The following is a 14,350-nucleotide window of genomic DNA, read 5'->3' on the forward strand; positions in this document are numbered from 1 at the left end:
CTTCAGAGAGCTTGCTAGAGCTGTTTGAGGCTTCAGAAGGTAGATAGGGGTGCACATGCATGCACTGCTCTCCCTCCCCCACTTTATTCGCACATTTTGACTTTCACGGGGGTCTTGTGCCCCTACCCCCGTGAATGTCAGGGGTTGACTGTAAAGCATTAAATCCATGGAAAGTGTCATAATCGTACAAGGAACAAGTTACACCACCTAAATACACAAACACCAATGACTATGAAAAATCAAGACAGTAAAAGTCAAGGAACAGTATTTTCATTTAAATTGTTTTTCCAGCATGGGAGACTACAAATGTGTGCCACGTTCAGAGTTAACATCTTGTCCATACAATAGTAAAACTACAATTTCATCATCATCCTCTGTTCTATAAAGGTAAAGGTATTCCCCGTTGACAAGGTTGTCAAGTTGTGTCTGACCATAGGGGGCGGTGCTCATCTCCTTTACGAAGCTGACGAGCCAGCGTTGTCAGAGACTACTCTGTGATCATGTGGCCAGCATGATTGCTCAGAAAGCTGTTTAATTCCCTAAAATACCAATGTTTACTGTAGAAGAAATGATGATAATATCTACAAGATCTTCAATTGTTTTAACCTTTGAGAGCAGCCAGCATTCATTAAATGGCAGTCTGCCATACAGTTATGTACAAATGTGGTGATTAAAAATGATTGTACCTGTATTAGAATTGTGGTTGTTTTCCCTTCCCCAGATGTCACAAGTTGGAGGGGGGGCGGTGGCAGAAACATAACCTCTGCCACATCTCTGACGTCCTCCTTGACTGAGCCGGGCAGCAAGACCTTGAGCACAGGAGAGGGAGCTCCCTCCCCAGCCAATGCCAGCGACCTGAAGGAGCCCTCCCTCCGCCCGACTCAGCCTGTTCGTAAAGGGGCTTCGCAGTTTATGGCCAATGTTTACCAGCCACCAACCTACCATGACATGCTGCCTGCTTTTGTAAGTCCTCAGAAACCAAAGACACAAACCACCCAAGTTGCATTGTGAGATTGTATTTGGCCTTGATGGCATTTGTCTACTGAAAACCTTTTCTTCCCTTCTGCATCTGTTCTCCAGAAAGAAAGGGATGCATGTGGTGGTTCTCACTGTTGAATAGGGATGTAAATATTGAATTGCTTTATCCTCTTGTGCAAAGATGGATTATTTACATAGTTTTTTTCCCCTGCTGTGGGAGAAAATGAATATTTCTGGATTTTTGTGCAATTCTTAGGTTCTTTAAAAAAATCTAATATGGCAATCTGAAAAGCAGTGATTTTCATGTGAAAAATGTTATTCCCAACATGCAAATAAATAATCCATATGCATTTCCATGCATAATTCCCCAAAACATTTCAGGATCTGCAAATACTAGCTGAAATCTGCACAAAATTTTCTTCATTGGTATTCTTCCTGGCTGGAGTTTTCATGTGTTGGAAAATCCATTTTTCAGCCAGGAATTAAATAAAGGCAAGTTTTCTTGCTGTTACTAGTAGTGAGTTTTCTTGCTGCTGTTGATGTCTTGCTTAGATGAAGTGAAGAAAAGTTTGCCATTTGGTTATGAAATAAGCATTTGTGGCCAGTATTCTGTATCTGCTACTCTTGCCACAGTTATAACTCCCTTGCCTAATCCTGCTTTACTGGGCATCATCTGCATTGGGGGGGGGGGGGGGGAGGAGGTCCATTCTGCCAGTAGTTGGAGCACAAGTGAATGATTTTTCTGTTGGATTTGGGGGAGTTGGAACAGGATAGGGTATTTAGTTGTTTACTTAGCTGCTTAACATAGGGGCGAAGCAGACGGACAGGAAAGAGCGGCTAGAAGCAGTTCCAAGGCCAATCGCCTCAGGACTGCGGTGAATACACACCGAGGCCCCGAGGGCACCTCTTCCCGCAGCCCCAAACAGGAGCAGGACTGGTTTTGGGCCGGTTTAAATGGGCCTCTGTGTGGCCCCAGGGTGGCTTCTTGGCACACCTCTGGAGCAGCTGGAAGCTGCCCCTGTCTGTTTTGGGCCTACGTAGCTTAACTATACAGCTGATACATTTGGCCACAGCCAGTAAGAATACAAAAATATGTGCAAGCATAAACAAGAGCCCCAAGGGTCTTCAACCAGGTCTATGCTTTCGTTTGTTTTTTGCTGCTTTCTGGCAGTGTAGCTGTGATGGTAGAGATAGCCAAATGGCCTTGAGAAAAGGGCTGGCATGTAACCCAAAGCTTATTTGTGGATTAAGTCTGATTTGCTGGAAAACAGCATCTTGCGTTCCTCTGTAACTTTCAAAATATTATAGTGTTCCTGCTCCTCTTTTCATTTTAAGTTAAATGCTGTGTGTTAGAGAAGCTGAGCATTTTGTTGTGTTTTCTCTTCTCCTTCAGATGTGTTCAAAACAGCCGTCTGAGACCCCTGGATCATTGGAACGTGGGTCCTCTTTCCCCCTCCCCCAGTTTCGCCTGGAACCCCGTGTCCCCTTCAGACAATATCAGACCAACGACCAAGATGGGTAAGGCCCTTGTGACATAGTAGTGACCTTGATGCAGGAACTTTTTATCAGCAACCTTGTGCCTTTCTTAAGATGGAAAAGAGAAGGAAGTTGAAAAAGAAAAGAGGTTTAAATCTTTTTCTCTTGTTGGTTAAACCTCTCCTTTGACATGGAGCCCTGGTGGCGCAGTGGTTAAATGCCTGTACTGCAGCCACACTCAAAACCACAAGGTTGCGAGTTCAAGACCAGCAAAAGGGCCCAAGCTCGACTCAGGCTTGCATCCTTCCGAGGTCGCTAAAATGAGTACCCAGACTGTTGGGGGCAAATTAGCTTACTTGCTAATTAGCTCACTTGCTGTTCACCGCTATGATCTTTGGAATAGCGGTATATAAAAAAAAATACTTATGAGTGTCTACCTTAGTATTATAGAGTTGGAACAGACTACAAGGTCTATCCCAGTGGTCCCCAACCTTCTCAATGCCGCGACCCTTTAATACAGTTCCTCATGTTGTGGTGACCCCCAACCATACAATTATTTTCATTGCTAACATTGGAAATATGTGTTTTCTGATGGTCTTTGGCGACCCCTGTAAAAGGGCTATTTGACCCCCAAAGGAGTCCCGACCCACAGGTTGGGAACCACTGGTCTATCCAGTCCACCTCTTGGTCATGCAGGAACTCAAAATCAAAGCACCCCTGACAGTTGACCATCCAGTTTCTGTTTAAAAACCTCCAAAGAAGAAGACTCCACCACACCCTGAGGCAGTGTGTTCCAGTGTCAAACAGCTCCTCCTAATGTTGAGTGGAATCTCTTTTCCTGTAGCTTGCATCCATTGCTCTGGGTCCTATTCTGTTGAGCAGCAGAAAACAAGCTTGTTCTCTCCTCAATATGACACCCCTTCAAATATTTAAACAGGGCTATCATACCACATCTTAACCTTCTCTATTCCAGGCTAAACATTCCCAGCTCCCTAAGTCATTCCACATAGGGCATGGTTTCCAGACCCTTCACTATTTTAGTCACCCACTTTTGGACACACTCCTCTTCTGTTTACAAAGTGTAAGTTAATTGCCCCCAACAAAGTGGGTACTCATTTTAGCGGCCTACAGAAGGATGCCAGGCTGAGTCGACCTGAAGCCCCTGGCTGGTATTGAACTCACAACCTTGTGGTTTGTGAGTGAGTGGCTGAAGTACAGGCATTTAACCACTACACCATTTGGGTTCAATAGTCTTGGATTCTGTGAGCTGCAGTCCAAAATACTAGGAAAGCCAGAGTTTGGGAATCATGTTCTAGAGCATCCTGGCCCTTGTTTTGAACATTTCTTGGATTTCTAACCAGGTCCATGCAGCAGAATTATTCTTTTCTTACTCTCTACAGAAAAGAAAACCGAATTGGGATCTCACGCCCAGCTCGTCCTGTCCGCCCACAGGGGGAGTGGATCCCTCGACCCACCATTATCAATGCAGAGAATCTGAAGGGGCTGGATGAGCTTGACAATGATGCAGATGACAGCTGGGCAGGTAAAATCCACATAGCACTAATGGTTTATGAATAGCATGCTCTTTCTTCCTTTCGCACATTCTAATTCGCATAAAGAGACATCTCCAAGTCTCAATTTGTGTGTGTTTCTCTGAATCACACCAGTGTTTTATTCACAGTTCTGTGTTCTGTATCAGTTGGAGTGATTTGGGACTTTCTTCCTTTTCTGAAATTTGTGCATTTCCCCTAATTTGCACGTTCATTGGTACAGTTTACCTATTCTGTGTAATTATTTTCCTGTTGATTGAAATATGGTTCTGTATATATGTTTGCAATCCTGTCCATATTAGCCATCCCCATTTTTAGAATTAGTGTTGCTTTTATGTACAGTTGCCCCTTCACATTTGCAGCTTTGACTTTTGCAGATTTTATTATCTGCAGTTTTGATTAATATTTTCTCTCTAGGAATCTCTTGGTCCTCCAGCACAACTCTGCCAGGAGTTGACCACAGAGTTGTGCTGGAATTCCTACATTAAACACTTCTTTAGGCATTTGTAGGCCTTCCTGCATGATTCTGTGGTCAGCGTCTGGCAGATGTTGACCATAGAGTTGCACTGGAAGAACTCTAGAGAGGTCTTTGGTAAAAAGAGTAGTGTTCTTCTCTTTCGTGGTCTCTGGGAATCACATAAATGGGTCATCCTGCGCTTGCGCAGGAAGCTTTGGAACCTTCTGAAATTGCTAGGGAAGACTTTTTGGTGGTAGCTCTGCTCATCCTCTATATAAGCTCAGCGTCTTCCTGCTCTTTCTCAGTTCCTTTTGTCTACTGTGCGAGCAGCTTGAAAGAACTGTGTTTGGAATCGTTTCTCTCACTTTCGGTTTCTGTTTCGGATTGACCTTCATTCGATTTGATGTTTCCCTCAGAGTTGTGATTTGGATTTGTCTTGGACTCTGATTTATGGTATTGATTGGATTGCTGACTCCTCTTTGGCTTATCTCATTTCTGGCGGTATTGTCCGCCAGCTGCCATGGCTTCACACTCTTTTAAAAAGTGCATGGAAAGATGCCCAGCCAGGACAGCCATTCCAAGTGTCTTCTCTGCCTGGGTGAGGGCCATAATGTTTTAACCTGTTCTCATTGCAAGGCCTTTACGCCTCAGGCCAGAAAGAACAGGGAAATTCAACTCAAATCCCTCCTGTATTCCCAAGTTTTGGGCCCTGCTTTAACTTCCACCTCACAGAAGCTCCTCTCCTCAGTTGGTTTTAAGGAGCTGCTGCCAGGCTGCTAACGGGCAGATTACAGAGTCCACCCAACACCCTCAAACAGCTTCATTGGTTGCCAGTTTATTTCTGGGCACTATTCAAAGTGCTGGTTATTACCTATAAAGCCCTATATGGCTCAGGTCCATACTATTTGGCAGACCGTATCTCCTTGTATGAACCTGACCAGACTCTGGAGAGGCTCTTCTCTCCTTCCCAACACCATCACAAACACGGTTGGTGGGGACACAAGAGAGGGCCTTCTTGGTGTCTGCCCCTAGACTCTTGAAAATCTGTGTTAATACTGTAATAATTTAATTACTTTTTAATGTACTTTTTTCTGTGTTTTTAATTGTACCCTTATGTGGGGGATCCGTTTCGGAGCCACCCCCATGTGTAAGGGAAATCCCGCGTATGTTGGAGCCCCATTAAAAATAATGGGTGTGTGCCTGCATTGTGCACACACGGGCACGTGCCCCATTACTTCTACTGGGGTGTGCCATGCCTTTTTTCAGCACGGCTTTCACCTTAAAGCCACGTATGTTGCGCCCGCGTATGACAGGGGCACACTGTATTTTTAATGTTGCAAAGCCATTCTGAGTCCCAGTTCTGGGAAGAGCGGGATACAAATAATAATAATAATTATTATTATTCACCTGCCGGGAAAGGAGACTGACTTGGCAGACAAGCTGAGCAGGTCTCCAGACTTGTGCCACAAGTGGAAGCTCCATCCTCATGCTGTCAAGTCCCTATTCTCCATTTGAGACATCCCTGATGTTGACCTTTTTACCTCCCATAGCAACATCATTGGAGTAAAACTTTGTGACGGCCTGTTTAGGGCCATACTCCCTAAAAGGTAACTTTTCCAAGTTTTCACTTGACTACTCATGCATATTACCCTAAGCCACAAATGCTTGTGTACAAATGAACCCTTGAATTCACTACCTCCCTTCTTGGTTTGGGCAAATCATAGCCAAGCCAAGCAAGCTTTGATTGGGGTGTGTGGAGAAGGATTTCCCCCCAAAAAATAACTTTCAGATGTAGGATACACTTACAGAGGTAGATGAGTTTGTTCAGAAAGCTAATGTTGATCTTCTGGCCTCTCTCTTTTTTTGAATCATTGTTGCTGTTACAGGTATCCATGATGAAGTGGATTACTCTGAGAAACTGAAATTCAGTGAGGATGAAGATGAGGAAGATACCCATAAAGACGGAAGGCAGAAATGGTGAGAGAAGTTGTGGGTGCAGAGAAGCTGTCCCTTTAGCCAGCCTTCCTGCGGTAGCTTCAGCATTACGGTCCATTGTCTGTGGCCCTGCAAGCCAGAATGTTCTGCCTTACATTGAACAAATATGCTCTCTGTCCCAAAAGCAGGAAGCACCCCCCCCAACCCCCCCCCCAAAAAAAACAAAAAAACAAAATCCAGGGACTCTCTTTCTGAGGTTTGTTTAGCAAGGAAGTAAGCAAGCTTCCAGGTGGCTGCAGTGATTGCATTTTTTTTTAAAGAAAAGAGAAATTGATTCCTGCAGTGGCCAGAAGTTCACTTCTAGTTGTCAAATATTTTTTTAGAATGAAAAGGAGTGGATGGTTAAGGGAGAGCTGCACTTTGATTTCAATGAGAATTGCCATACCTGGGATCTTCCGGAGCAACAGTTCCACTTTTGGAGCTGGTTTGGCAGGATGTCCCAAGACTGTGAACTGTTTGCAGGTGACAGGATTCCCAGCCCTGATTTATTGAGTTGTCCAAGCCTGGAACTATGTCTTTTTACTGTCCTAACAAACTAAAGTCGTGAGCCAAGAAAGAATACTATTCATTATGTGGCAATAAGGAGACAAAGTTAATGTTAACAGTTAGAGTGGAAGGAAAATGAAAAGCAAAAAGCATAGGTGAGCTACCAAAATGGTGCAAGGTGTGGAAGCCACCAATGCCCTATGAGGAGTGGGTTAGGGAGGTGGATATACTTAGCCTGGAGAAGAAAAGGTTAAGAGATGACATGAAAGCCATGTTTAAATATTTGAAGGGATGTCATATTGAGGAAGGAGAAAGCTTGGTTTTTGCTGCTCCAGAGACTAGTCACAGATCCCAGCCAACATAAATGAATGGTGGATCCTGGTTAGATGGGCAGAGCAGAAGGTGGGCAGCTTGCAAAGAGGCATGGAGAATGGAGAATGATGCCCCCTCCCCTGCTTCAACTAAATCTGCTGAAAGTGTTGATCAGACCTTTGCGGCTAATGTCTTAGAAACAGCAAATGAGGCTCAATGACCTTTGGGTTGATTTGCACTCCTTATGGCTCAAAGGTGTATATGTGTGAGAGAGACAGATTTTGGAAGCACATACAGTACCATATTTAACAACTAAGAGGTTTTCATCGACAGGAACAGCTGGGACCCCAGACGGCAGCAGCAGCTCTCCTTAAGCTCAGCGGACAGCACAGATGCCCGGCACATCCCAGAGGAAGCAAAGAACTGGAACGACTCGACAGGCCTCTGTCGCCCCCCTCGCAAAGCTCAGGATGCCCTGCCTCCTTCAAGGAAGGGGAATGGCTGGGCTGCCCTTTCCGACTATCAGGTAACCTGAGCATCCAGTACACCTAGCTTGGCCATGTGCGGTGCTTACTGAAGGAAAAAAATACTTTAAAATTTTTTCATTCATTCATTCATGTACTAAAGCATTTCTAATCCACCTCTCCTGCTGGATGTTGTTCCATGCCTCCCCAGAAGTTGCTTTGGTGCTGAAAACCAACATTACTGCTATTTGAAAAACTTGTGACTGATACACAGTAGAGGAAAGCATCCTAGCCCCTTTGCTTATAGAGTTCAGCATTTCTTCACAGCTAGTGGTAGTGCTGAGTCCCTAAACAACCAATTCTATCCCTGGCTGGCAAGCATATTTCTATGATTTGCTATATAGGGCATCTAGGTTGTAGTCCAGCTTTCTAAGGCCAATGGAAGAGAGGCTCTCAAGGATTATATGGTGCAGAAGCAAATTCAAAATGCATAAGTGTGACCCATTTCCTCCCAGTAGCTATGGAAACTGCAAGCAGGTAAGCAACAGAGAAAAATTCTGTCCCAGAGTCGATTCCCAGCCTTCATATCTTTTCACAATCTCAAACTGCCACTGAGCATGTAGCCATGACACATTGTACAACATATGCTTTCATATTGTAACATTATAACAGCCCCTACATAGGGGATTTATATGTTGTTAAACTACTCAATCCAGTTTTGAACACAAGGCGTTTTAAAAAATGTATGTTCCAAGAGAATGGCAGCCTATGTATTTTACATTTCCCAAGAACACCAGATTCACAGTGTTCTTCTTGGTCTGGGAGGCTTAGGGATGGGCGGGCAGAGGGATTGTCTTTGTAGACTGTCCTGTCCTCCATTTGGCTTCCTTCTCCCCTCCCAGAAACCTTCACCACCCTGCCTCCGGCAGCAGTCTTATGAGGAGAAGGAAGAGAAGCTTCCATTGAGGCAGAAATTCATCCACTCTGAGATGTCGGAGGCTGTTGAGCGTGCCAGGAAGAGGCGAGAGGAGGAGGAGCGTCGAGCACGGGAGGAGCGCCTGGCAGCTTGTGCTGCCAAATTGAAAGAACTGGACCAAAAATGCAAGATGGCACAGAAAGGAGGAGACAACCACAAACAGACAGAGCACGAAGAACCAAGAACCTCTGCCACAGAGAAGAATGGTGCGCCTGAGAATAGTAGCCACATTGTCCGTAGAGGTAGGAAACGTTACCAGTTGTGTCTCTTTTGCCAGAGGCCCCAACAGTTTGAAAGTGATGCAGCTTTCTGGAACAGGAACTGGAAACCTTTGGCCATTTAGAGGTTTTGGTCTTTTAATTCTGAAAAGGCTTAGCTAGTGTCGCCAGTAGTTACAGGATTGTGGGAGTAGTAGTCTGAAACATCTGGAGATCCAGGAGACTCCCCAGGCATGCTTTCTTACAACAGAGCAAGGAACTGTTTGAGGAACTTTACATTCAGTTTACACCCAGCTCTTCATATTGAGTTTGTAATGCCTCCTGTGGGATACAGTTTCTACTCTTTAAAGTTCATGAATGGGGTTTGAGAATAGATTGAACTCGGCAGTTTATTTCACAACCTGTTGTTGGGCCGATTGGTTTGGAAGCCCAGGGTTCCACCCCAAACAAGCAGTTAAAGCCATTATAAACAGATCTCTTGGAAAAACCTACCATGACAGCATTTGAGTATTAAAAGTTATACAAACTCCCCAGTTCTGTTCTTTATTTGTGCATATAATGATAAATCACAAATGCTTGTATACTGAAGGTTGTCTGTTTCAGGAGGAGGTTGGGAGATGAGTACTTTTGAATATTTCATCCAAAGAACACTGACAATAGGGAGTGGGGATGAGGCCTGGGGGGGGGGGGGCAGTCAGTGGAGTCCAGTGGCCTAGAGGGATGGTTAGTGGGGTCCAGACCATGGGATGCACAATTCCTAAACCTGGTCCAAGGATTTAAGATTTTGTTTATTTGCTGTCACTTTATAGGAAACCCTGAATTTCATACCCAGGAATCTTCTTCCAGTTATGGGGAAGAGGAGCCCCCAACTCTGTTGTCCGCCCATCGAAGTAGCAGCGAGGAGGACCTCAGAGAGCCTGCCTCATCAGCCCAAGATTTGAATAAGTACCCAAAATTACTTCCCCCTCGTTTCCAGCGGCAACAGCAGCAGGTGAGAATCTGCTCAGATTGATGTCTTTGTTCAACTATCCTGTTTGACTGTGGCCTTCCTCCCCCCTGCTGCATTCCTCAAGTAATGAGCTGATAAGAGGAGAGCTGGCCAGTATATCTTGAGGTGATATTCTAGCCCCCTTCTTTTCCTCTCCCAGTGCCCTCTGCAAATCCTTGAGCACATAAATAGATAATCTAAATAGATTAGAAAGCTGGGCCAAAGCTAACAAAATGAATTTCAATACAGAGAAATGCAAGGTACTGCACATGGGACAAAAAAACCCTAAATGCATAGATATAGGACGGGGACACCTGTCTTAACAACACTACATGTAAAAGGGATCTAGGAGTCCAAGAAATTGAATGTGAGTGAACAGTGTGATGCGGCAGCTAAAAAGGCCAATATGATTGTAGGCTGCATCAAGAGAAGTATAGTGTCCAGATCAAGGGGAGTAATAGTGCCACTCTATTCTGCATTGGTCAGGCTTCGTGTGGAATACTGTGTCTAGTTCTGAGTGCCATAGTTAAAAAAAGGATGCTGACAAGCTGGAGCTTGTCTGTCCAGCGGAGAGTGATCAAAATGGTGAAGGGTCTGGAAGCCATACCCTACCAGGAGAGACTTAGGGAGCTGGGTATGTTTAGCCTGAAGAAGAGAAGGTTAAGAGGTGATATGATAGCACTGTTTTAAGTGTTTAAAGAGGTGTCATATTGAGGATGGAGCAAGTTTGTTTTCTGCTTCTCCAGAGACTAGGACCCGGAACAATGGATGCAAGCTATAGGAATCTAAACATTAGAAGGTACTTCCTGACAGTGAGAGCTGTTCAACAGTGGAACACACTCCTTCCTCGGAGTGTGGCAGAGTCTCCTTCTTTGGAGGTTTTTAAACAGAGGCTTGATGGCCATCTGTCAGGGATGCTTTGATTGAGAGTTCCTGCATGGCAGGGTTTGGACTGGATGGCCCTTGTGGTCTCTTCCAACTCTATGATTCTATGGTCAAGTTTGCCAGCAATGACTTTTGTTGTCACTTTAGCCTTTTCCTCTTTCTCTCTCTTTTTCTTCAGGACCAGCTGTATAAGATGCAGGGCTGGCAACAGTCTCAGGTGTACCCCACTTCCTCCCACCCTCAACGGCCCTTCTACCCACCACACCCACAGATGCTGGGCTTTGACCCCCGATGGATGATGATGCCCTCTTACATGGACCCTCGCATGACCCAGGGACGCCCCACTGTGGATTTTTATCCCTCAGCACTTCATCCACCAAGTAAAGGTTTCCATTTCTCTTAAAATTAATTTATCGTCCATTGGACTATGGGGAACGCTGACATAGTTTAGAAGTCATTTGTGTTTCAGAGGAATCACCTGTACGTAAAGGTGCTTTTCTTTAAGTGCTTACATTTCAACAAACCATGGCTTGTGCTAAACATAGTTCAGAGATATCGTCCTCAATCAAGGGAAGACCAAATCAGACATGAATAATTTATTATATTTAAATTAGGTATTAAAAATCTGGCCATCGTGTGTGTGGGTGGGTGGGTGGGATCTTTGCTTGTGAGACGATTGGTTCATGCAGACACAGTGGACAGTGAAGGTGTTAAAAGTATCAGCTTCCAGCTTGCTGAAAGGGATGCCTTGTAATTGGTCTTCTTTCTTCTCCACTGATGAGAGTTTTGGCTGATGCCCTGGGGACTCTTCATTGTCTTCCCTTAATTTCAGAGGCCTGCAGTAGCACAGTGATGTAACAAAAGTAGAGATCACATTTAACTAGTCTAGTAATCAAAAGCAAAGATAAATCTGAATTGCAGGTGTCATTTAGGATTTGTGGCTGAGGGTAGTGAGAGTCCTCACTGCAGTTTGATCCATTCTGGATGTAAAAGACTTTTTCTTGTGATGGCACATTCACTGTTCAGAGGAGGCTAAGTTGACCCCCCCCCCCACCTCTTTCTGCCAGCAGGCAAAAACCCTATTTTACCTGTCTTTGACCATTAAATAGTAATTTCAGACACTCTTTTAATTGAGGTCCTAATTTTGATGATGATAATGATATTTTAGCTGCCTTTTTACTTTTTAAATAATGGCTGCCATCTTGTTGGACATTTACAACATAGTAATCTAGTTTATGATTACTCAGTTTAGAATTACAGCATTGTGCAATGGTTGTGTTTCCAAGAAGGGAGTGTTGTTGTAGTTGTGCTATTGGCACCACGGCACAAGTGGAGCGAATGGATCAGCTATTGTGCAGTGGTGGTAGTGCATAGCAGTTTGGCACTTTGTGGGGCTGTGTGTTCTTTCTTAGTGACAGTGCATGGAGAAGTTGGGAAGTACACTCCAGTAGAGCCACAGATCACTGATAATCCAGAATAGAAGGCAGTGGGTGCCCAGTTGAGAGGGATGGGGCCTTTATTGCACAGTGTCTTGCTTGTTTCCATTTGGCAATGATGGCAATATGCTATCATTGCCATTTTCTAACATGGGAGCATGTTATGTCTATAATGTTGTTCTGCTATTGTAAATTACACATCAGACCCCATGGTGGAAGATCTCAGCTAACTTTTAAAATACAGTTGTCTATTTAATTGTTTTTTATGACTCATCGTTTTAATTATATTTGGTTTTAACATATATTGTGACTTGTCTTGGGTCCTATACAGAAAGAAGTGGAAGTTATAAAATAAATAAATAAATAAGCCCATGATGTTAAGGTTGCTTTTCAAAAATGTATTTCAACAAGCTGCAGTTTGTGGTTACTGTTGTTTAGAAGCTGACCATGATTCAAGGGATCATACTTATTTTTCTCTTTATTTTTCTCTTCCTGTTCTGAATAGGAATTATGAAGCCTGGAATCCAGCATGACTCCATGAACAGGATTGGCAGCTCCTCAGAGAAGCAGGGCTGCCAGCCCTTGGTGCAGCAGGAAAGGGAAAGCATTTCTGGGGATCCAGCCCCAATGTGGGGCCAGGATAGCTATGCCCCGCTGCAAAGCAAAAGATGCTCTGTGCTGCGCCAAAAACAAACAGAGGGGATATCCATGCAGGGGTTGCATACAAGGTGAGAACAAATCCTCCCTGGAATGCACATGGTTGAAAAATGAGTTAAAGTTGGAATGGCTTGTGACACAGAGAAGGGACACCTTCTGGTTGAGTGGGAAGCTCTTCATGTTCTCTGTCTGCTCACAGAGAAGGACAGAGTATCTGTGCAATCACAGTGGGGTCAGGTTAAGTCCTAGGCTTCTCAGTCATACAGCTTACCATATATACTTGACTATAAGTCGATCTCATGTATAAGTTGAGAGCAGGTTTTGGGACCAAAATTATAGATTTTGCCATGACCCATGGATAAGTCGATTTATTAATTAGTGCAGTATTAAGATCATATTAGAAACAAGAGGAGGGTGGAGGTAATTTCAAGGACAACAAGCATATGGAGCCCTGGTGGCGCAGTGGTTAAATGCCTGTACTGCAGCCATTCACTCGAAACCACAAGGTTGCGAGTTCAAGGCCAGAAAAAGGGCCCAAGCTCGACTCAGGCTTGCATCCTTCCGAGGTCGCTAAAATGAGTACCCAGACTGTTGGGGGCAAATTAGCTTACTTGCTAATTAGCTTACTTGCTGTTCACCGCTATGATCTTTGGAATAGCGGTATATATAAAAAAAACATATAAAACCACAGTATTTAGGTGCCAGAAAATTAGAAGGCTTGGTATTTCGGTAGTTCTTCAGTGTGTTGAATTCCAAATGATCTGATCTTTCCAGTTAATCTTTTAAAATCTGTTTCTCCAGATTGTTTCTGTATTCAAAATCCTCACACTCTCCTATGTACCAGTTTGAGCTAATTGCATTTGAGAACTGTTTTTTTATTTTGTTTTTATGGGTGAAATTAAGAGCCACACACACACACACACAGTTGCTATTGGGTAGAGATAAAAGTAGTAATTACTTCATGGTGATAATAATTCAGGGCTAAGTTGAGGTGGTGGCAGTTGATGGCCTTGTTTGAATGTTCACTGGGAGGCTAAGCATGAAAATTTTAGGAGAATGTTTTTGCAGAATTAAAGAACAAATCAACCAAAACTATTAAGTATTCACCAAAAAGATAAAATGAGAAAGTACAAGTTTCAGGAAAGCATATGCTTAATTATTCTACTCAACTTGCATTTCACCCCAGCCTGTGCTCTTTGGTCTTCTCTGGAACTAAAGGATAAAAGAGAAAATATATGAAAGTCAAGACTATATAATAAGGAATAAAACAGATAACAAAGGGCAGAAGAAATGCACATTGCCCTGGCGGGGTGTGCAAGGTTGAGTTACTGTGAGTGATAGAGACCCTTATGCAGTGTGTTGTTGTTCTTTTATTATTTCTAGTATTCATTATTCATTTCCTTTTATATATTTATATATTGTATTTTTTATCCTTTGGCTTTGAAGAAGGCCTCAGAGCACATGGGCAACAG

At 43.8% G+C, this 14,350-nt stretch overlaps 1 protein-coding gene across 7 annotated transcripts in view; it reads left to right on the forward strand.

Moving 5' to 3' along the window:
* PRRC2B (proline rich coiled-coil 2B) overlaps positions 1-14,350 on the forward strand; it is a 60,007-nt gene that overhangs the window by 14,302 nt on the left and 31,355 nt on the right. For 4 of the 7 annotated variants that reach the window (XM_089535245.1, XM_089535251.1, XM_089535247.1 and 1 more), the window contains exons 7-15: positions 722-963; positions 2,372-2,496; positions 3,855-3,997; positions 6,348-6,438; positions 7,588-7,780; positions 8,621-8,936; positions 9,722-9,903; positions 10,964-11,171; positions 12,727-12,949. In XM_089535245.1, the coding sequence (XP_089391371.1) occupies positions 722-963; positions 2,372-2,496; positions 3,855-3,997; positions 6,348-6,438; positions 7,588-7,780; positions 8,621-8,936; positions 9,722-9,903; positions 10,964-11,171; positions 12,727-12,949 (1,723 nt within the window). The remainder of the gene's footprint in view (positions 1-721; positions 964-2,371; positions 2,497-3,854; positions 3,998-6,347; positions 6,439-7,587; positions 7,781-8,620; positions 8,937-9,721; positions 9,904-10,963; positions 11,172-12,726; positions 12,950-14,350) is intronic. The other 3 variants (XM_089535248.1, XM_089535250.1, XM_089535249.1) reach the window with 2 other exon arrangements.

The sequence above is a fragment of the Sceloporus occidentalis genome, unplaced genomic scaffold (assembly GCF_023333645.1).
Source record: "Sceloporus occidentalis isolate IW3139 unplaced genomic scaffold, rSceOcc1.0.p SCAF_8, whole genome shotgun sequence".
Taxonomy (NCBI): domain Eukaryota; kingdom Metazoa; phylum Chordata; class Lepidosauria; order Squamata; family Phrynosomatidae; genus Sceloporus; species Sceloporus occidentalis.